The sequence below is a fragment of the Balaenoptera physalus genome (assembly GCF_965194825.1).
Source record: "Balaenoptera physalus genome assembly, chromosome: 2".
NCBI lineage: Eukaryota > Metazoa > Chordata > Mammalia > Artiodactyla > Balaenopteridae > Balaenoptera > Balaenoptera physalus.
In genome coordinates this window covers 13,060,847-13,082,148 of record NC_138883.1, presented here as the reverse complement: position 1 = coordinate 13,082,148, position 21,302 = coordinate 13,060,847, and the positions used below count along the sequence as shown (strand labels likewise).

At 52.4% G+C, this 21,302-nt stretch overlaps 1 protein-coding gene across 13 annotated transcripts in view; it reads right to left on the bottom strand.

Annotated features, from left to right (window-relative positions):
* Nucleotides 1-21,302, bottom strand: part of CCDC88C (coiled-coil domain containing 88C) — a 125,218-nt gene that overhangs the window by 70,273 nt on the left and 33,643 nt on the right. For 11 of the 13 annotated variants that reach the window (XR_014260946.1, XR_014260947.1, XM_082451153.1 and 8 more), the window contains exon 4: nt 2,416-2,485. Coding sequence is in view for 9 of the 13 variants with exons in the window: in XM_082451153.1 (XP_082307279.1) it covers nt 2,416-2,485 (70 nt within the window). In the remaining 4 variants the exon portion in view is untranslated. Of the gene's footprint in view, nt 1-823; nt 881-2,415; nt 2,486-21,302 lie in introns of those variants that run through there. The other 2 variants (XM_082451162.1, XM_082451160.1) reach the window with 2 other exon arrangements.

Sequence of the window (21,302 nt, the reverse complement as noted above, 5' to 3'; positions counted from 1 at the left end):
TGATGTGCACTGATTCTATACGGTGCTGGGGACCAGAGGGCAGGCAATTCACCTGTCACCTTAAAAGCGGCTTCCCCACAGTGTTCTAAAACTGGATTGTTGGGGAAGGTTGCACAACTCTGTCCACTTATGAAAAAAAATCACTCAATTGTATACTTAAAGTAAGTGAATTTCATGGTATGCAAATTATACATTAATAAAACTATTTAAAAAAAAATCAGCGTCCACATCTCTGCAGGTGTTTCTGTCCAGCGCCAGACCCGAGGTGCGACCTGGGTTCCTTGCATGTGGACAGTCTCTTGGCCCCATGTGGTTCAAAGGGACTAGAACAGAGACTCAGCTGGGGGAGGGCTGGAGCCAGGGTTCTGGCGAGTGGAGGTGCCTGCCGGAGAAGGGGCGCCCAGAGGGCAGGCTTCCAAATGGCAGCAGGTGGTGGGGGGCACTGACAACGGGAAGGTGGCAAACTATGCAGTATGATGGGGTGATGGGGTGACAGGCTGCCTGGGTGGGGGAGGAGGATGTGGTTAGTATTAGATTGAATCATATGCCGCCGTCATTTTTGTAGGTCAAATGGTTGAACACTGGCAATCGCCTACAGCTCAAGCTAACACCTGTCCGTGTGTGATACGGACAGGAGCTCGGGCTCGTGGGTTGGATGGAGCAAATTCCCAATCGGCCCCTCTGTGACTGAGGGCTTGCCACTTCAACTCTGTGAGCTGCCGTTCTCTCATCTATAAACGGGATGGCACGGTTACACCCCAGAAGCACATTTTCCTTTCCATCTTTAAACACATGTCCAATGCCCAGCACACAGTAGGCTCACCAAAGGCTCAAGCAGGGAGTATCCTTCTTTCCTGCTCCGCTGCTTTCCTCTCCTCATCTTACGATGCTGTCTCTAGAGCAGATGGAATAGTAGAACTAAGCCTGAACCACCAACCTCTCCGGGCATCTCTCTTCTAACATCAGCCCCTCAAATAAGTCAGGACAAGCAGCACAGTTCTGCTCGGCAAAGCAGACCCTCACTTTCCTGATGTTCCTGCAGACACACAAGAGTCCCAACTGTCCCTGGAGCCCAGGGCGGCATCTGGCGTCCTCTACCTGGGGGAACCATGAAATAAAGGCAGTAAACAAATGGCCCTAAGGCAGAGCTGGGGGTGGCGTGAACCAAGGGCTCCCTGTTATTAACGTACCAAGTGGGCCAGGGTGTTCACTGCCAGGGGCCGCCAGGTGGGCCTGGGTGCGCTCTGCAGGGCCAATGTGTGAGGCTGGGGGTGCTCACGGGTCAGCGGCGCCGAAGGCGAACAGGAGGTCACGGAACTCCCTTCCTTTGGCTCCCGTAGAGAAAAAGGGAAGTGGGGCCCAGGAGGACCCAGGAGGCCCGCCTCCACGAACAAAGTGATTAAGTGCTCAGCTGCCCTCAGCCCGGTGGCCCCAGAAGCTGCTGCTTCTCTCAGGGCCAGGGCTCCTCTATGAGAAACGTCCTCGACGGGTCACTTGGTACACTTCTCCTTTGCTCTCCAGCCAACTGAGCTCACGTGGACAGGAGCAAGGACAGCCAGACTGCACGGAGAGCAGGGCGAGGGGGTACCGACAGAGGGACGCTTCAGTTCCTTCTGCAAAGCCTCTAATGTGGGGGATCCTTCCTGCATTCCTTGACTCCACACCTAGTCCAGGAGGCTAACAAGGTCTCCACGGGAACCAGGGAAGTTCCAGTCAGCAAGCACGTCTGTCCCTGGGGCCTGCAAGCTTTCATCCATGAGCCATGGGTACAGGTGTACGCACACAAATGTGGAGGGGAGGAAATCTATCACCCTGTTTAACCAACCCAGTGTCTTAACTGTCAGGTATGAACTAAGCTCTGGCTCTCTGGAAGGTGTCCAGGAGGACATTTCAGTCTTTCAAAGTCACACCGAGTGTCCGAGACTAGGACTTAGAACCTTGCCCACTCGGGCCTCAGAGACCAGAGGGAGACGTGAAAACAGACACACAACAGGATGTCCCGGTGAGATCTACCATGAGGGGAATAAAGCAGCACAGGATCCCAGCGGAAGGGACATTAGCTCCCTCCAAAGATTCTTTCCTGCCAATAGAGACCACACCCCACGATGGTGTGAGGAGAGACCGCTGGGGGTCCACCATACAACTCGGGCCCCTAAGCCCGAGGCCTCGCCTGCCTCTGTGCTCGAATCCCAGGGGTCAGAGGATATATTCTTAAGGAAGAAATGTGTTCTTGGCGTGATGCCTCAGGGTAGTAAACCCACCCTTTACAATCACACCCGTATGATCACGTGCTTTCACTGTGCTGGCTCCAAGCTGGCAGTCAGAGCTCTGCCTCTGACAGCTGCCCAGGGCCGATGGCACTGCCCAGGCTCTACAGGGGGTGGGGTGGTGTGTCGGGCGGTGGCTTTCACTCACCAGACAGCGGGTCTTTGCCAATCATCAAGACATTGGGCAAATTCATTACGATCAGCTGCTGGAGAACTTCCTACAGAAACAAAGGGGAAAGGATACCGTTAAGAACAGAAAACAAAATAAAGACTGATTAAGACAATTACAGTTTACCAAGTTGCTGGATGAGTGTGCCAGCCATTAAACAGTAACTATGAAAACTCTATATAACAGGAAAGAATAGTTAAGATACCAATAAACGAAAAGTCAAAAAAGCTAATTGTGCTTCCGCCTTGATTATTACCAAATAAAAATTAGGTCTGCGTGTGTACAGAGACTTTGGGAAAAAGAAGATATATCAGATGCTAGATTAGCAGGATTAGGAGTTTCTTTTTAAAAGATGTCTTTATTTTTACGGTATGGTTTGCCTGTGCAGTTAAGAAATACAGAATAAAGTTTAAAGGGATGCTACTGCGTCTTTACAAGCTGACGATTCGGGATCTTAGCATTCAGCAGGTCTTTGGTACAGGCTGTAAGTGAGACTTCTCTCTTTTCAGCAGTGACTTCCCTGGGGGAGGGATAAATCACAGCTACTCTGTGCCCGTCAGAGAGGGGGCACACGGGAAGTGAGATGCCTTCTGCCCTCACAGCAAGGGCCTCTGAAAGAAGGCCCAGGCACCAGCCATCGGCCATGTCCCCTTGGGGTAGGGATGGCTAACAAAGTTTTCCTTGGAGTGTGCCAACCCACCACTCATGCTTCCCAGAGCAATTCTCAGGGCACGTTGGTCTTCCCTGCCCAGGTGTGCCTTGCTTTTCACAAATCGGAAGATAAAAAAATCTGATTTTACAGAAGACAAGCAAGGTAGTAGGATTCATAAGTATTCTTGGTCTTACAAAAGTGGTCACTATAGAAACTCGTGACCAACAAAGCTCCTCTTATGCCTTTAAAAAAAATGTCTCCATTGAGACACGACTTTTTTTCCAGCAGTCGCTCTACTGATGACATGATGAATCTCTGTACTCAGTACACTGCCAACCAGCACTGATGAAGAAAAAGGGGACAATTAACACAGTCGGCTAATCCCACAGGGCCCAGCTGGACACCTCAGAGCTCTCTGAATCCTGAGAATGGTGGCCTAGGCAAGCACGCCTGGAGAGGCCAACACCTTCACAGAATGTACAAAATGATTTGAGCCACCCTCCTTATTATCTTTCCATGGCTCCTGCCACACCAGAAATTGAGGGGAGGGGATGCTAAACCAGGAGGAGTATCCCACTCCCAAACACACTGGGCCCCTCTGCACTCAGTGTTGGAGGATGTCTTTCTTTACTATCTGAGGTCACGTGTCACCGCATCAGAGGTGGCCAATGTTTTCTCAAACAAGTCTCAGTGTTGGACAGAGTCTGAGTTGTCTTACAGCTTCAGCTCTCCTTCAGGGCTTGGAAAAGTGGACTCGGGGAAAAAACTGTTTCTCAATTGAATGAGCTCACCAAAGGATTCCACAGTCCCTGCCTGGGGGCAAAACACACACAGTGAGTAAAATCAGGTAAATCCACTTCCAGCACAAGGAAGGACTCCCAACCAGATGGGTCCATTCTGTCATGGAGTCCCTATCCAGCCTCAACACTAAACTCAAGTGCTCGGCCCAACTTCTAGAAGATTTCCTTCTTATCAGTGTCCAACCAGCTACAGCCCCCTTTGAAGTCTTGGCTGGTTTCCTCTGCCATGGTCCAACTGCCTGGAGCACCAGCCCTATTTATCAGGGTGCTTGAAGAAGGGTGCACACATTTATGAAGGAGATACAGAATGTGAAATCATCTTGAAGGTCTCTGCAATAATGCAAAGTGGTATTTTTATGCTAATGATTACCTAAGCAAAAGACTGCTGGAAACACTGCTAGAAAACATTGCTGGAAAATCCACGTATTCTCCTTCCAAAACTGGATGGTTAATTTCGTCTAATCAGTATTTTCTAATTTTCCCACAAGAAATATGTAACACTTGCACAATTAAGAAGTAATGTTTTATTAAACATAAAAATATGTTTTTAAGTTTAATAAAAACAAAAAAAATATGTTTTTTTAATTTTTTTTTCATTGATGTGTTCCTCTCAAAACATCATGGGCCTCCCAAAAGTTAATCCAAAATTTGGGGGCCAAAGATACCCCCAAGACCTTAACTGCTCCCCCCAAAGGACCACCAATCACATTTCCAGCAAAAACAGGCTCAGAGGTTTGAGTACCAAGGTCAGAGCTGGCCGGCAGAAATACAACATGAAACACATTAATTTCAAATGTTCTAGCAGTCATCTTAAAAAAGTAAAAAGAAACAAGTGACAACATACAAATAATATACTTTAATTAAACCAACATTTCCAAAATATTGTTTCACCACATAATCAGCATAAAACCATGAATGAGATACTTCACATTCTTTTTTCACACTAAGTCTTTGAAATCCAGTGTGTAGTTTACACTCACAGCACATCGCAATTCAGATGCTAAACTGTCATTGGAAACATGATCTGAATAAGCAGAGTCGCATACCAAAGTTGTTCCAAACACACTTAAAAATTTTCCAGTAACTGAATCCAGTATCAGCTTTTAAATCTAAATAAATTAGAAATTCACTTCCTCAGTCACACCAGCCACATCTGGAGGCCCCGCCAGCCACATGTGACATGCTAGTGGCTGCCGTGCTCTGCAACACTGGTGACAAGGGGACTCCCTGAGGAAAGCTGAGCAAATGCGTCCCCGCAGGGCGGCGGGGCCTCCAGGGCGACAGGCCAGGCCCTCCGGCTAATGGGGACGTGAGGAGGCTGCTGACGAGTGGACCCTCCTGCCTGGTACGCAGAACAGAAAGCCACTGTGGAGACCGCAGCTGACACACCGGCCGGCTCGGCGGGCACTGGTCACACCCCGGCTGACTGCGGGAGTGGGGACGGAGCGAGGATAGAGAGCACAGGCCCCAAGGTGTGCTCTGAGTAGCCCCCAAATTTGCCAACAAGCCTTCCTGGTGCCACCCGGGCCTTTGCAAAGGCAGAAACAAAGGACACTGTCACATCCCGAGGCCAGGATGAGGGATGAGAGCACACACGAGCCTTGCGGCCTCTTGTCTCATCCCATCCTTGCAGCCTGATGGCAGGAGGGAAGAGTCAGGCTTGGGGTGCAGCCTTCCCAGAGACCCCTGCCCTCCACAGAGAACTGGGCTGTGGAGGAGGAGGAGCAGGGTGGGGGATGGGTTTAAGCACTGAGATCCAGAGCAGATTTTGTACCGCCGTCCCCTCTCCTCCGTGCACCTGCTTTAGGTTTGTTCTGAGATCCTAGTATAAGATGCCGGGGAAACCCCAGATTTTCCTTTTCATAAACGAAACCGCACTAACTGCATCCTGGAGGGACCTCATTGCTAACCACTTTAAACAAACTAAAAGAAAAGTCACAAAAGTAGGTCAGAGCAGGGTGGTGGTACTTGGCTTCTCATGTAGCAAGGGGGCCGGGTCTAGAAAGCGCTTTGTAAGTACAAGGGGAAAGAACCCACCCGACCCCACCCAGGCTGCAAATCTAAAATTTAGGATCTTATCAACTCTGAAGTTCCTCCCAGGGCTGTCCTGACACAAACAAGGCCCTTACACCTGGGGGAGGGATGCGGCGGGCAGGACACTCTCCAGGAAGCGTCTGGCACCCCAGCTGGGGGTCCCAGGGGCTGCATCTGGTTTCGCACACAGTGTCAATAAGCCCAGAGATTGCCCTCGGATTGACAGCTTGCCCTGATTGACAGCTTCCTGATCTGGACCCTCCAGAGGCAACCTGGGGGGGAAACAGGGAGTGCCGAGGGGCCGTCTCGAGGCCATGGCGCTGGCTCCCAGGGGTCATGGGTGGAGAGAAGCTCTCAGAACAGAACCAGGAAGCCGAGTGGAAGGAAGACGCTCCCTTCCTATTAGAATCCTCTCATGACAAGTACAAACGTACCCAGTGGGGAAAATCCGGGACACGGGAGGGGGTGCCCCAGTCCAGGCTTCACAGGTGACGGAGCTCTGCTAGTGGCAGGAAGGATGATGCAGGAGGGGGAGAGCAGATTCCAGAGGCACCAGGCCATGCGCAGAACTCACACACGATTACAACTAAGCAAGCGGCCTTGGTGGTGGCGGGACCTCCCAGCCCCCCCAGAGTAAACGAGACCAGCACCCAGGCGCGTGGCTTCACTGAACCCATGACACCAAACGCTTGTCCCTGCCGGTGAGCACGGCTCCCCACGTGTCAGAACCCAATATGGGGCCCAGGCTGCAATTCCCAGCTGGCTCCGGGGGTCACCTGGGCCCTCGTCATCCCTCCTGTCACCAGCCTTCACACAGGCCAGTGCTCCAGCCTAAATGTTCCTTCCTTCCCAAACTCCCTCAAAGCTCACTCCTCCCAAGGAAGCTTTGAGGTTTCCCGAGTGCCTGCACGTTATGGGTGTCGGTGGTGCTAAGTCCTGAGATAACAAGATCTGGGGGCTCCGTCACTGCCCTCTGGAGGTGGGGCTCTGGGAGAGGCAGGGGGACAGGGGGAGGGAAGGCAGAGGCTGGGGGCCGCACAGCAGGAGCTGGGAGGGACCCCAGGACAAGCCTGGACGCCTCACTCCACCTGGTCTGTCCCTCGGGCCGGAGGTGACCTGCGGTTCCCGGGGCTTGCAGGCGAAGCTCATTTTCTGCGTGTCGCCCAGTTGCCTCCATCAAATTGTTCAGTCCCGGTGGGAGATGGGCCTCCTAATTCCTTTCTAGCCAGTCTCTATCCAGGACTTATAAATAGAGCACCCACTGAGCCATGGCAGTGAACGTCCTGGAAGCCCTCAGATAAGCCGTGCTTTCTCCAGGTCCTCCTCCCTTGGTTGGAACGGGAGGATTCAGCTCCGGGCCCCCCCAAAACCGACCCCCTCAACTTACCTCTGAGAATAAGTGTGTGTACCCCAAACTCTTAGCAAGCTGACTACTTCACCACAAAACTGTCAACAGCAGAATATTAAATGGAGGCTCTAAAACACCCACCTTCAAAATACAAATCCAAGTATAACGGGGTGTGCGGTAAGGAAGCAGCACTTTAGTACTTGTGCCACAAACTGACACTGGGAAATGGTTAGGTTATGGAAGATACGGCCGCTATCCCGGTTAGGAAGAGGGCAAAAAATGCTTAAATGAATAAAAGGATACCTAACTGAATGTAGAAAATTAAAAATATGCTAAAAAAGAAGAAACCCTCAAAGGAAATATACTAAAATGACAGAACCCTCTCTATTAGAATGATCAGGACAAGAGCAAGCTTTCCCAACATTTAAAGAAGATTCTGTAATGTGGTTCTAACACCTTAAATTATTTTAACCCTGTGGCATGGCTTCCCACAAAGAATATCAGCAGCATCTATTTACCAGATATTGAACCGTGAACATGACAGATCCACTAAAAAAAAAAAAAAAAAAAGCCTTTCTCCTGAGACAATTCACAACGTATCCAACATGAAAAATGCTGTGGATTATTGGTTCTTTTAATCACCGCCCCCCACCCCCCCCAATCAAACTGTATTCCAGCATCCTCCATCAGAAATTGCAAAGCCTCCATCGGCCGGGAAGAAGAGATGCCAGCCAGGAGAACTGAGGGATGAGGGCAGAGGCTGGCTTACAGCCCTGGGCCCTGCGCTGGGACCTGAGGCAGGAGGCCCTGCGGGAAGGGGTGGGCTCCCAGAGCACCAGTCCCTGGAAAACGGAGGCTCAGGGATCCCGGAGAAGTTCACCCACCGCCTGAGGCAACGTAGGGGCCTTACTGAAAAGGCTTAAAATCGTGCCAAGGCTCATGTCAACCTTTGTGCATGCTCAAACAGAAAGGTCACTTTCTCCGCTGGTGGAAGAAATGAAAGGTCCCGGAAAGTTGCAGGGTGGAAACACTCTGTGTGTCTATGGCAAAGGTTATCTTCAGTTTCCATTGGAAACACTGGGATTGTTGGATTAAGCACAATGATTTCACGACGAAATGGGAAGAAATCCTTTTCTCTTGCCAAATGAATTTTATGGCTCGACATTTTGCCAGGAAGGAAGAATAAACGCTGTTAAATGCCTTGAGTTTAGGTGCACGGAATGACCCTCCATGAGAGTTTGAAAAGGACTTGTTGATACAGAGGAAATGAGAGGGAGATCCCAGAGACGTTAAGACAAACACCCACACGAGGCATCCAGGAAGAAGATGATGCTCACGGTTGCCAAGGAGATCAGGATGGTCCAGACAGCAAAATTGTGCAGTCCACACAGCCCAAGCAACACAGAGACCTATCCAATACTGAGAATCAGTAACACAAGTAATAACAGCTTTGAGTGCGCACCCAGCACACCTTTAAATCTGGGGTTCAGATACTCAAAAACACATACTGAGCGGCCTAGCTGTGAGCTGAGAACTCTCAGCTGGCGGAAAAGGCAGGGAGGTAGACCGTCACAGCACAGAACGACAGGTGTCAGGGCAGCACAGCACGGGGAGCACTGCCAAACTCTGCCCAGGCAAGTCTGGGAAAACGTCTCAGAGGCAGCAGCTTCTAAGCTGGGCTGCGGAGAATGCTTAGAGTCCCGCAGGTGAAGGAGAGAGCCAGGAAATGTATTAGCTGCTAAGTGTGGCCAGCAAGTCAAACCTTTGGTTACAGTGTACTGTACATACTCTGCAATTCCCACTGGGGCGCTCTTTCGTCCTCACACATCACTGGCCCCGATCACCACGTCAGAATCCTATCCATCCTCTGAAGTTCAGCAAAAATGTCACCTCCTCCATGAAGCCATCCTTGATGCCCTTAATCACATATGATTTTCTTTCCCCTCAACTCCTAATGCTTCACTCGCCCACTCCTGTGGCACTTTCACATTTTGCCTCGCCAGTGACTCCCCACGCACAGGCAGCAAAAAGCAGCTAAGTGACAGCTGACAAAATGAGACCGATCAGAAAATATTCCTCAAAATTTATACTGAGTGCGGTTTTATTCTTTTTTAAGTCTCTTTTTTGGAAGTGGTGTCTTCTCTTTCTCACATGAACAAGGGGACCAAGTCCTGAAAACTAACTACTCTGCTCCACTACCACAAGTTACTTTACTCCCCTGTTAAGTTACTTCCTATTTTACCTAGCCAAATCGGCCACCATGTGCCTGAAGATCCCACGGCTTGTAGATGTTAACCAAAGTTCAAAACATCTCTAAGTGAATTTGTAATGCTGGTTTGAATACGCCAGGCTTTCCAACTGTAAAATCCCAAACGTGATAGTTTTATGAGCAAACAAAGCAAAGCAAGGGGAATTTAAAATTCCTAAACAGCAGACGTGACTCAGATGGGAAAGGCACCACACATATTCCAATGTCCCCAGCGTCTATTCCAGTGCCCCGAGAGAGGAGGAGAGACTGCAAACCCCACAGCCGTAACTCTTCCAGAAACCGCACAGCTAAGGTTCACACAGGTGAGGTGCCTCTGGGATTCTGAAAGGCCGAGACGCTCACACGGACAGACCTAGAAAGTCAGGAGTAGTATTCCTGGCAGTCTCTGCACACATCACGGGGCTTATACTCCTGCCATCGATTAGCACTCCTCCGGACTCCCACCTCGATTTGGCCAAGAGGGGTTCCTGAACTCCCTTCCACAACATCCTGGCCCAAACAAAAACACACACCCAAACACAGGGAGGTTCCCCTCTCTTTCCTCCTCCCAACATCATGTGAAGTGGTCAGGACAAGAATCACTAGCATTTCCACTCGGAGGGAACCACAGCACAACGCTGGTAACGGGGTTTAACGGCGGGATGCAGAGCGAGGGCCAGGTTGGGTGCTCTGGGCTGGTGAGCTTTCCCCGAGACCACAGACCAGGGCACTTTCTAGAGTTACGCTTGTCTCATACCTTCCCTAGTGACAGCCTGCTGCCTCCGCCCCCAACCAATCATGCCTCCCACGATGCTATCCCATCTGAGAGCAACAGGGACTTGACCCCCAAACGCAGCGACACAGCCCACGTTCTGCGATGTTACAGCCAGGAGAACGATTTTTTTAATTTAGCTGCTGAGCGGAGACGTAAGCCTGATGATTTATCCTCGGCCGCCTGTTCAGAGACAGGCCCACGGGCCACGTGCTTGTGATTCCATCTGGACGAGGGGCTCTCGTTTCCGCCACGTTCCCTCCGACTGGGGCAGGAAGCCCTGGCGAAATGAGTGGGTAATGAAGTGCTTTTATGTTAAGAGACTGTCACGTAAAGCTGCTGATAGACTCAACCCATCTGTTCCACCTAGTTTCAATTAATCCTGGGGTCCCCAGGGCTTGAAACTAGCTCAGGTCCGCACAAGCCCAGGAGCACCGGCTCCCCTAATGAGGCCACACCGAGTCTCAGAACCCAGCGATTTAAGGCCACCAACCCGGGCCATCTGTGGTTCCCAGATCGTCAGAAAAACCCCTACCCCTGAACACTTGGTGACTGCCTGTCCTCGTGGCTGCATTCACAGAAACAAACCAAGCCCGGCCTTTGTTCCCAGAGAGGAAAACAAATATTTCCTTTGAGCTGACCCAGGAGGAAGAGACGTGTGGGAAGGAACACCTGGAAACTCAAACACCAAGTGAGGGCAAAGCTACTCGCTGTGTGACCTCAGGCAAGTCACGGTCCCTCTGTGAGCCACACCCTCATCCGTAACAGGAGGGGGACCATCTCTAAGGGATGTCTGGCTCCTTTAGAGGGAGGGTGGGGTGAGGGTGCTGGCACATCTTTACAGTTACTAACTCAGGGCTGCCAACTCTGAAATCAGCCAAGTGCCCACACGTCCCAGAAGAGCCAGGGGAAACCCACAGGGACGGGACTGGAGGACAATTCAAATGTCCCCGAGAACGCCTGCCACCCTCCCTTTGGGTTGCTCTGATGCTAGGAAGCATCTGTGCTGAGCCCCTGGACCAAGGAAGGTGGTGGGGGCAGCTCCAGAAGCACGGGCAGGGTACCACATTCATCTCCTCTGAGAAGAACTTCTGCCCATAAATGGTGTCTCAGGAACCATTTTCCATGGTAAATACAAGCCTCGTCACCAGCGGCTAAAGCTGGGCTCTAGGGAAGAACATCTGGGGTGAGGCCACCAGCAAGCAGAGGGGCAGCGGGGGCGATGGCAAGCTGGACCCATACCACCCCAGCCAACAGCGGAGGGTGGTGAGAATCAGCACTCAAAACCAGCAGAGGGGGCTTCTCTGGTGGTCCAGTGGTTAAGAATCCACCTTCCCATGCAGGGGACGCAGGTTCGATCCCTGGTCGGGGAACTAAGATCCCACATGCCGCGGGGCAACTAAGCCCACACGCCACAACTACAGAGCCCACGCGCTCTGGAGCCTGTGCGCCGCAACTACTGAGCCCGCACGTCGCAACGAAAGATCCCACATGCCACAACTAAGACCCGACACAGCCAAAAATAAATAAATAAATATTTTAAAAAAGAAAAAATAAAACCGGTAGAGCCTTATAGATTATCTACGGAACACAGAAACCAAGGCCTGGAGAGGAACGTCACAGGGGTGTAGCATCCCCATGTGGGTCTATAAAGCCAGGATTTCTCAGCTCTGCCCTAGGGCTCCTTTCCTCTGCCCCAAGGAGCTCACTTCTGTTCAACAGTGTCTACTGAGGGCCTACTACACGCCACAACCAGGCTGAAGTGGGGATCTGGGGGAGGGAGAAGAAGGACTTAGAGGTTTAGGCAGGATGGGGAGGGAGGGGGGCGTCCTATCCTCCCACTTCAATGCCTGGAGTGGCTCAGGGCTGCCCTGTCTTCTCTTCCCAGCAAAACAGCAGCATCCGTGCTTGGGGTTGATGCAAAGAACCCTATCTTATGGTGGTGAGGGATCCTGAAGCTACAAATCAGCAGCTATAGAGTTCCTTTCCTTGGGCTTCTTGCAAAAGTTAACATTTTTGTTGATGGGCAGGCAAGGGAGGGCACGGGGCTCACAGCCAGCACCACCTTTAGGCCAGAGCGCAGTGTGCGGGGTCACAGCAGGGTGGGGACGCCCGTGATGCGGGGCTGGTGGAGCCACCAACACCACCAGGTCCACGGGACCCATCCTGCTCCCCTGCACCCTCGCCAGGTGGCGGCTCTAGGCTGGTTTCCTGGCACCTTCTGCCCTGGGCATGCCCAAAGAGCTCAGCGGGAGAGGGGCGGCCGTCCCCTGTCCCAGCAAGCAGCTGCGCTGGGGATCATGCGTCTCTGCAGCCACTGTGCCCCACTCTGCTCCACCCACCACTCAGGGCAGTCAGGGCAGGCAGGGCCGGGACGGGCGGCACACCCCGGCAGCCCTTACCCACTACCCGACGGTGCTGCACCAGTCCCTCACTCCCGGGGGACACGGGGGAGCAGGAGGGGCAGAGTGTGCGTGGGCGCATCAGCGGCAGGTGGCAGCCTGCCAGGACCTGTGAGGGCAGAGAGAGGCAGGCAGGGAAGCCAGGCCACCGCTGCCACCACAGAGCGTGGGCATTGCAGGCCTCGGGGCATCACTGCTCCCGAGTCAGCCAGGCCTAACGCCCATCGCCCCAGGGCAGGGGGCTGGCGGGCAGGGAGAGCAGAAGGGTAGCCGTTCACTCTGTTAATTACACCACGGTATTTCCTGGGCACCTACTGGGGGTCAGGCGGTGTGCTGGTCAGGTGGTGGTGGCAGAATACATAGACGAGACCTCTGTCCTCAAATCTAGGAAATGCAGACAGACAGACAAGCTCTACAAAACCAAGAGGGAGCAGTGAGGGTGTCCAGGGTGTGTGCATGGGGCGGGGCCCTGCCCTCCGGGAGCCCACAGCCTAGCAGGGGACGGGCCTGCTGGTAAGTCTGGTGCCCTAACAGAGCGGATGTGAGGCATCTGAGCTGGGGGACGATGGGAGCACACAAGAGGACTAATCCAGAAAGGCTTCCGGGAGGAGGGAGCATTCAGCTAAAATGGAAACAAAGAGCAGGTGCCATCCAGGTGGCAACAAAGGCAAAGGAAGTAACAGAAGCCCCTCCCCCACCCTGTGTCTCCCCCCACCCCACCCCCACCCCCTGCAGCCCCAGAATGGAGAAAGAGAAGCCCTGCACAGGGAGCTGGGGCCCGGCACCCGCTCTGTGCTTATCTCCACAGTGGCAGCAGTGGCTCTGGAGTCCCCTAGCCAGGTCCACCGCCAGCCTATCACTGCTTCAACCCCCCCCAGGTGGCTAGGCAGGCGGGTATCACACCCAACCCACAGGAGCGCCTGGCATGTAATTAGGCCCCCAATGGGCGCTGTCCCAGACACGCTCAGGGAGAACAAGCACGCCTGCCTCCTGCCTCAAGGGTCCCAACTTAGAACAGCCCTGCGGTGCACACATGCAGGAGGCCTGCTGTGACTGGAAAGTGAAACCCATAAAGAGACGGCCACAGCTACTGGGATGCAGGGGCTTGTCCTGGAGATCCCCAGGCCCAGGGAAAGCCTCCCCACCCCTGGGCTCAACCACACCCCTTTCCTGCTCTATCCCTCGGGGCTTAGGGCCAGGCAGGAGGAGGGGTTGAGCAGCAGCCTCTCAATGTCCCTCCTTTGCTCTTGCTTTCTCTCTTTTCCCTCTGGTCTCAAGAGGAAAAGCATACACACGACAGTTTCTACTGCGAAGGGTGGCAGAGGTTTCAACTCTGAAGGGCTGGCGGGGTGCTAGGCTGAGAGTTCTAAGCGCAGGTCTTGGCTCCAGGGGCAAAGTGTGCATGGTTGATTAGCGATCCCTGCCTTGGGCACAGCAACAGAACTTGAGCCTCAGAGAATGGTCAAGGCTGGAGAAGTGGGTCAAGTTCTGTGGGAGCACTGAGGGAGCAGTGAAGTCTCCGTGGCGGATAAGGGAGCGAGGTGAGACCATATTACTGCTCCCCTCGCCCCCGCGTGCCCCTCTGAAAAAGCTGCCACTGAAACAGGTGGTACAAGCAAACAAATCCTGCAAACCAGTCACTTCTCGTCATCATGGGAGTTTGCAACAAATGGTCAGACTTCACCCAGAGAGCAAGAAACTCTGGAAGGTTCTTTCATTCTGTCACCAAGAACTTATTCTATAGCAGGAAACGGGGGGAGGGCAATTCAGGACACAGCTGAAAAACTGGGGAGGAGAAAGGTTAAGAAACGAGTTTGTAATAACTACCATCTCAGCAGGAAGTGAAAATCTCAACAGATGGTATCGACTTCAAGGCAGCTGTCCACGCTGGGGGGGTGGGCACCTGATGCAATCCCCTCCACCCCTACACCCACCTCCAGTGCCTCCTTCCCTGCCCAAACCCCTTGGCTGGAAATAATCACTTCATCTGTGCCCCCTGAGCCCCAGCGCAGTGTACCCCACACTCGAGGTGACTGGGAACCTTGGGTTCCGGGGGAAGGCACCGTAGCGTGCTCACTTCTGAATCCTCCCCCACCCCTGGCCTCTGCATGTGCTGCCCGCAGCAGACACGCTCGCCAGCTGCTGGCTAAACTGAACCAACTGACCACAGGGAGGAAGGGTCTCAACTGAACACGCCCTCTCCCTGCTAGAGTGCAAAGAACACTTTCTTCTGAACGATGCTAAAGCAGAGCCTGGGCTCCACACTTTGTATTACCTCATTTAATCCTAACTGGCAGGGGGTATGCCTGGCCCACTAGGATTTGCCAACACAAGATGCACTTGATCAAATGTTTCTGATTGCTGGGGATGCCATAGTAAATGAGGGAGATAAAGAGGTAAATGAAAAGGTCATACGATGTGCCAGGAAGTAAGAAGTGCTAAGAATAAAATTAAGGGTAGGACGACCCAAGAGTGAAGGAAAATAAAGCTATTACAGACAGGTGGTCAAAGAGGGTCCTCTGATTAAGCAACAGCTGAACAAACACAAGTGGAGAGAGAGAGCATGTCAGGTGGACATGTGGAATAAGAGACTTCCAGGCAGAGGGGAGAGCAAATGGGAAGGTGGCTAGAACAGGCTGTGCAGTCCCACTGAGCCCGATACTGGTGGTGGCCCAGCCTAACCAGAGCCAGCAGTGCAGTGGTCCTCACGGTCTGACAGCCCATTCTGAAGCCTTGGGAGGCACAAGGAGTGCTCACACGAGTAACTCACCATGATACCAGGGGTTATAAAGAGGGTTTAAGCCTGGGTGTCAGGCACAGGTTATTGGTAGCAGTATCTGGAGTGCTGTGTTAAGAAGGATTCTGAGGCCAGGTCTGGGCTTAGAGGCAGAGAGTGCGGTGATTGATTAGTGATGTCTGCCTGAGCCAGGACTTAAGCGGGTGGCACACCCTTGTGTAACCCAGCGTGATAAGCACTGTAACACGGTATAAAATTGTGAAGGGATGTGAGGGAGGGACCAGTAATCCTCTGCCACTAGTTATAAACCCGCGACCTGAACTTCCTCTGCTAAACCAGCTTCACTTTCCAACTCTTCTTACCAGGCTGCAGGCTCCCCAGGGTGGTCACTTGGACTATCTCCCTCCCCACTGCCCCCCAGGGCCTGGCACAAGGAGGGGCTCACTCGGCATTTGTCAGATGAGCTAATGAAGGGCCACGAGGCCCAGGCCGGTGTGTGTGTTCACAAGGTGAAGACCTTGAATGTGGACCCTGTAGGACAGGGGCAGAAACAGTGCCCCACAGTTAGATCACTGAGCCCTACTGCATGAGGCTCTGATCTGAGGACCAAAAAAAAAAAAAAAAGCCCCCCTTTCTTTCTTTCATTTTTTAAAAAATTTTATCCTCTTTATTTAAAAAAAAAATTTTACTGTAGTTGATTTACAATGTTGTGCTCATCTCTGCTGTACAGCAAAGTGACTCAGTTATACACATATAAACGTTATTTTTTTTCATATTCTTTTCCATTATGGTTTATCCCAGGATAATTGAATATAGTTCCCTGTGCTATACAGTAGGATCTTGTTGTTTATCCATCCTATACATTGATATACTAGTTTACATCTGCTAACTTTCATTCTCTAAAAAAAAGAAAAGGGAAGCTTTTCTTCAGATGTGAGCAAGGTGGGTGTAAGGACCACCAGATTTAAAGAACATTTCAGAAGAGGCAGGAGAACTAAGGCACACAGACCTGCCCCAGCACCTGGTCACAAGGCAGGCCAGCTGCCCGGCCTCCCGCAGGGCCAGCTGAGAGCCCACACTTCAAGCAAATACAGGCACCCTCACCAGCTGTTCCCGAGCCCGAATTGAGCAGGATGACAGTCTGTGCCCACCTTGCCACTGCAGCAAGTGGACTCTTCCAGGCTAAGCCAAAGAAAGTTAAAGGCTCACCTCTGCACATTAAGTGAGCACACAGTAACGTGGAGGCTCTGTTAGGCATGGGGTGGGGGCATGTGTGAGGAACATCTCACTCTGGTCCAACCCTTTACAGTGTGTCCACACCATCTTGTGTCCAGTGGGGCAGGTGCTTGAACTGTGACACAGGAATAAACTTACTTGTGAAAACAAGCCCGGGTCTACTCTGGGCAGTGCACTAGGAGCTGGGGGCATGATGGCGAGTGAAAGCAGATGGGATCTCTGCCTGCCTGGAACTCAGACTCGTGGTGGAGACGGGCATTTGTCAACCACCCTCACTATCAAGCGCAGAGTCAGGAACGGGGCTCTCATTGGGCATGGGACAAGCTCTAAATACACGTTCCCTGAATGAATGCAAAGGAGAGAAGGAATGCTGGAAAGCCGGCAACCGGTCATCATAAATCCCCAGGAGCAGAGAGGAAAGATGCAGAAAAGCGGGATGTGCTGTGCCTCCCAGCTGGGGCCATGAGCCCAGGGTAAGATGGTGGCAGCAGGATAAGCCACGGCGCTGCCTCGGGCCACGGCTGATGGCCCACAGACACGCCAGGCCTGCCGAGGTAGGAAAGGCCTCTTCTGCCAACGGTCACGCTGCCACTACCCTGGCCACTCAGACCCAGGAAAGCAAGGCCGAACGCGGCCGGACATGGTCCAGAACTGCTCAGGGCAGGCCTGGCTCTGGCTGCAGCTCCACGCACGCATAAGCTGCCCCCTCTGTCGCTCGCCACACACCAGCGTGGCCGCCAGCCCCCCTGCACAGAGTGGCCCTCACCCTGTGTCCACTGAGACAGTTTGCTAAAGAAAAAAAAATAAACAGAAGCTATAATAAAGCTCCCCCATCTGAAAAAGCAAGCTCATCTCATCTCGCATGTCCGCAGAGCCGAGGAGTCGCAGTGAGCAGGGAGGGACAGACGCATCAGGCCGGGAGGGGCATCTTCAACATGGGCAGATGGGTCCTGGAAGCCACAAGGCCATTCCCGGAAAGTGAGGCCGCCGCAGGGGGCGGGCCTCGAGGGCGTTCACGACTCTGCAGTGGAGATGGCCGTGAAAATTACACTCCGAGCAAGTGAGCGTCTGGGGCACGCGGCACTGGACGACCGCTGTCGCAGGCACGCTTCCCAACTTCCAGATCTAGGGGCGCTCACAGGAGTTAGGTGACCTGCCCAGGTCACCTGCAGGGGAGTGGAGCCCGGGACCCAATGCCAGCTCCTCAGAGTCCAGGTGCCAAGTGAAGGTGCTGCTGACCTTTTTAATCCACAGGACTCAGGGTGCAATCATTACGCACTCATGGTGCTCAGAGCCACGGGGGCGGGGTGGTTACATGCTATATCCCTGAGAATTACACTCATCTGTGAGCCACAAAGACATGGAAATAGGGACTTACGCAGGGTTCAAGCTAGTAGAAGACCAGCAGACCACGAGACCCTACCCCCCACCCCAGGGTGTCAGGGACCTGGGCGCTGCACTGCACTCCAGGCAGCAGGAAGGGGGAAGAAAGAAAGGCACGCTGCCACCTCCTCTTAGGAAGGCTTCTCAGAAGCAGCGCTCAATACTGCCACTTACGTGTCCCTCGGCGGCATGGCCATGCTCAGCTGGAGGGGAGGCTGGGGGCTCCTTTATTAAGGAAGAAGGGGCGCGTGAACAGGAGCAGGGGAGTGACCTGCCACATAAGAGGAGATAAAACGTGACCTCTGGCCTTGTGGAAATAACCATCGCGTTAGAAAGATACACACATGTGGAACCGATTAGTGGGTGAGGCCATATATAACAAGGCACCGATCGTGTGACACAGATAGGAAGCAAGTGGTTAAGGGAGAGCAAAGCCACAAGCCGGCCGAGGTCACTCCAGCCAGCAGGCACCGTGGAGGCCGGAGGCCTGAGCCGGACAAAAGCAGGGAGTGGGGGGTAGGGCAGGGCAGCAACGGGAACGTAGGCTCCGCCCCAGCCCAGCAAATACTGGGCCATCACAGCCTTTGCTAAAATGAGTTGGGGTGGGAGTGGGGGAGTGCTGGACCTGACACGCACAGAACTGGGTTAATTATTCATCATAATCCTTGGCTCCTGACATTCATCTGTAGTCACACATGACTCACTTTCATTTAGTTTTTTTCACAACGTAATAACCACCTGCAAACCCACCACCCCCAGCAAAGGCTGGGACCTCGACAAGAACCTACATCTAACCAGACGGTGCCCCATTCCACACCCCGACCCCTCCCATCCCAGATACCACCAACCTCAATCAGAAGTGCACATTCCCCTGCCTTTTTTTTTTTGTTGTTTTTTTACAGTTTTACTGCATCTGTAAAATGTTCCTAAAAAGCACATTTATTTTAGTTACTTTTGACTTTATCAGAAAAGGATTAGTGCTGTATGTAATCTTTGGGAGCACATCCCCTTTTTACCTAATATTTATGACACTGCTAAAATTCGTCTACATCATTGCGTGCTGCTGCAGTTAATTTGTCTGGACAGCTGTAGAATATTCCATTGTATGGTCACGTCTCAGCGTATTCATCCATTCCCCCACTGATGGGCATCTGGGCTGCTTCCAGCCTTTTGCTGTTGTGCACAGACACGCTGTGAACACTCTTGTACAAGTCTCCTGGAGTCCACGCACAGGAGTTTCTGTCCAGTATACACCTAGGCGTGAAATCAGCTGGGCCGGAAGGCATGTGGATGTTGGGCTTTAGGCTTTAATGCCAGACTGTTTTCCAAAGTGCCTGCACCGATTTCGCACTCCCTCCGCAGTGGATGAGAAGGAAACACCGCAGTGATCACTGGCGACACACTAGCCATCAAGACCTTTGATCCCTCCCCAACTCCCTGGGTCAGCGCCTCCTTCGCAGGGAGCAAACGATGACCCAGCATCACAAACTACTCTGTGAGAGAGCTGGCTTTTGGCCCCCAGCCAACGTGACTCTAAAACCTGGTGTCCCTCCCACCAAGGCCTCCCACTCAACAGGCCAGTTCTTGCCGGAGGGAGAGGGCTGGAAGGTCAAGGATGACATTGCAGTCAGAGGATTACATCAAGAAGTACATCCCAGTAGGGTCAAGCCTGGGGTCAAGGGCTGAAACACAGACACCCCAGGACAGTCTGTGTACAGAATCTGGCCTTTGTCTCTGGGGGCCCACGGGACGAGCCACTGCGAAGTCTGACCCGGTCTCCCATGGCCAGCGTTTTCTCAGTCCGTCATTCACTGCCCCTGACTCCTCACCGCCTCGCGTTAAGCCCACATGAGCAGGATGTGGGCAGTGCCCCAGAGGACTCCGTGAGCTCACCTCCTTCCACTCCGTTCCAGCACCTACTCTCCTAGGCGCCAGGTGCCAGCGATGGCCTTCCACGGCCAGGCCTGTACCTACACCGGCACCTGGGCTTCCCACTGGCGTGCCTGACTCCTTCCCCATTTCCAGTGGGCCTGCCTGAAACCAACATAAAAAAAAAAAAATCAACTTTCTCTGCCTGTAAGAAGTTTAATTAGCTGAGAAAGAGTTTACCCTGAGAACAGGATGAGAAAACTTAAGTAAAGGCAAAGGTGTTTGGGGTTGAATATAGGTGTTACGGTCTCTTAAAAGGGAGTGAGATATTGGGGCCTGAACAAACCCACTGTGAGAAAGCACCTCCGTGCTATGGGGTGGGATCCTAAAAGGACCCGCACCTCCCAGCTTCCAGTTGATCTTGAGAGTGGCAGGGCCCCGTCCCACAGCATTCATTCCCTCATAGGTGTTTCGTCTCCAGACACAGATGCTCAATAGCTGTTTATCCAATAAAAACAAAACTCACATGACCATTTATGCAAGAGTACCCGAAACCTTTGTAAAATGTTATTGCTAGAATTCTCGTCACGCTGGGGTGGTTGAACGTACCACAACTTTTCAGAAAACACTACACGGGGGAGCACACCAGTTTCAACAAGCAGGAGGAAGAAGCAAGGACACAGAGCAAAGTGCTGGCATGTCAGCCAGACACGCATCTCTAAGCAGGTTAAAGCCGTTTTATGGAAGAGCACCAAAAATTATACACACAAAGTTTTCAGTAGAATCTTATACACTTTTAAACACTGTTAATGTGAAAAATTTCAGGTGTAAATAAAAGGAGAGACAACAATAAACCCCCATGTACCCAACATGCCAATTCAACAATGTGCAACATTTGCTTCATCCATCTTTCTTCCCTTTGTTATAAAACAAAAAAAAAATTTAAAGCAAACTCTAGCACCTTGTCATCTCACCCCTCCATCAGAGGGCATCTCTAAAGAATACTGGTGTTTTCTTACATAACCACAATTACATGCTTTGAAATTTTTTTCCCTATGTGCTTATTAAAATGAAGCACTCTGAACGTTTTTGGAGGACAGCCCAGAAGTGGGAGAGAGAGAAGGGTAGCGGGGAAGAGGAAGAAGGGGCGGGCAGAGCGTGCATACAGGATTCCTGCTGGTGAACCTGCAGAGGCTCCAGGCAGCGTTTCTGACCTGCACCACCCCCTGCCCCGAGCAGGTCTCTGTGACTCCAACCACTGGCCAAGGAGACTGTGAAATTGGGGGAATGACGACACACAAGGGTGGAGTAACGTGGTTGGTGGAAAAATCAAGCAACTCCTGTAAGGGCCAAACTGACTCCTCATCCTGCGAGAAAAATGAGCT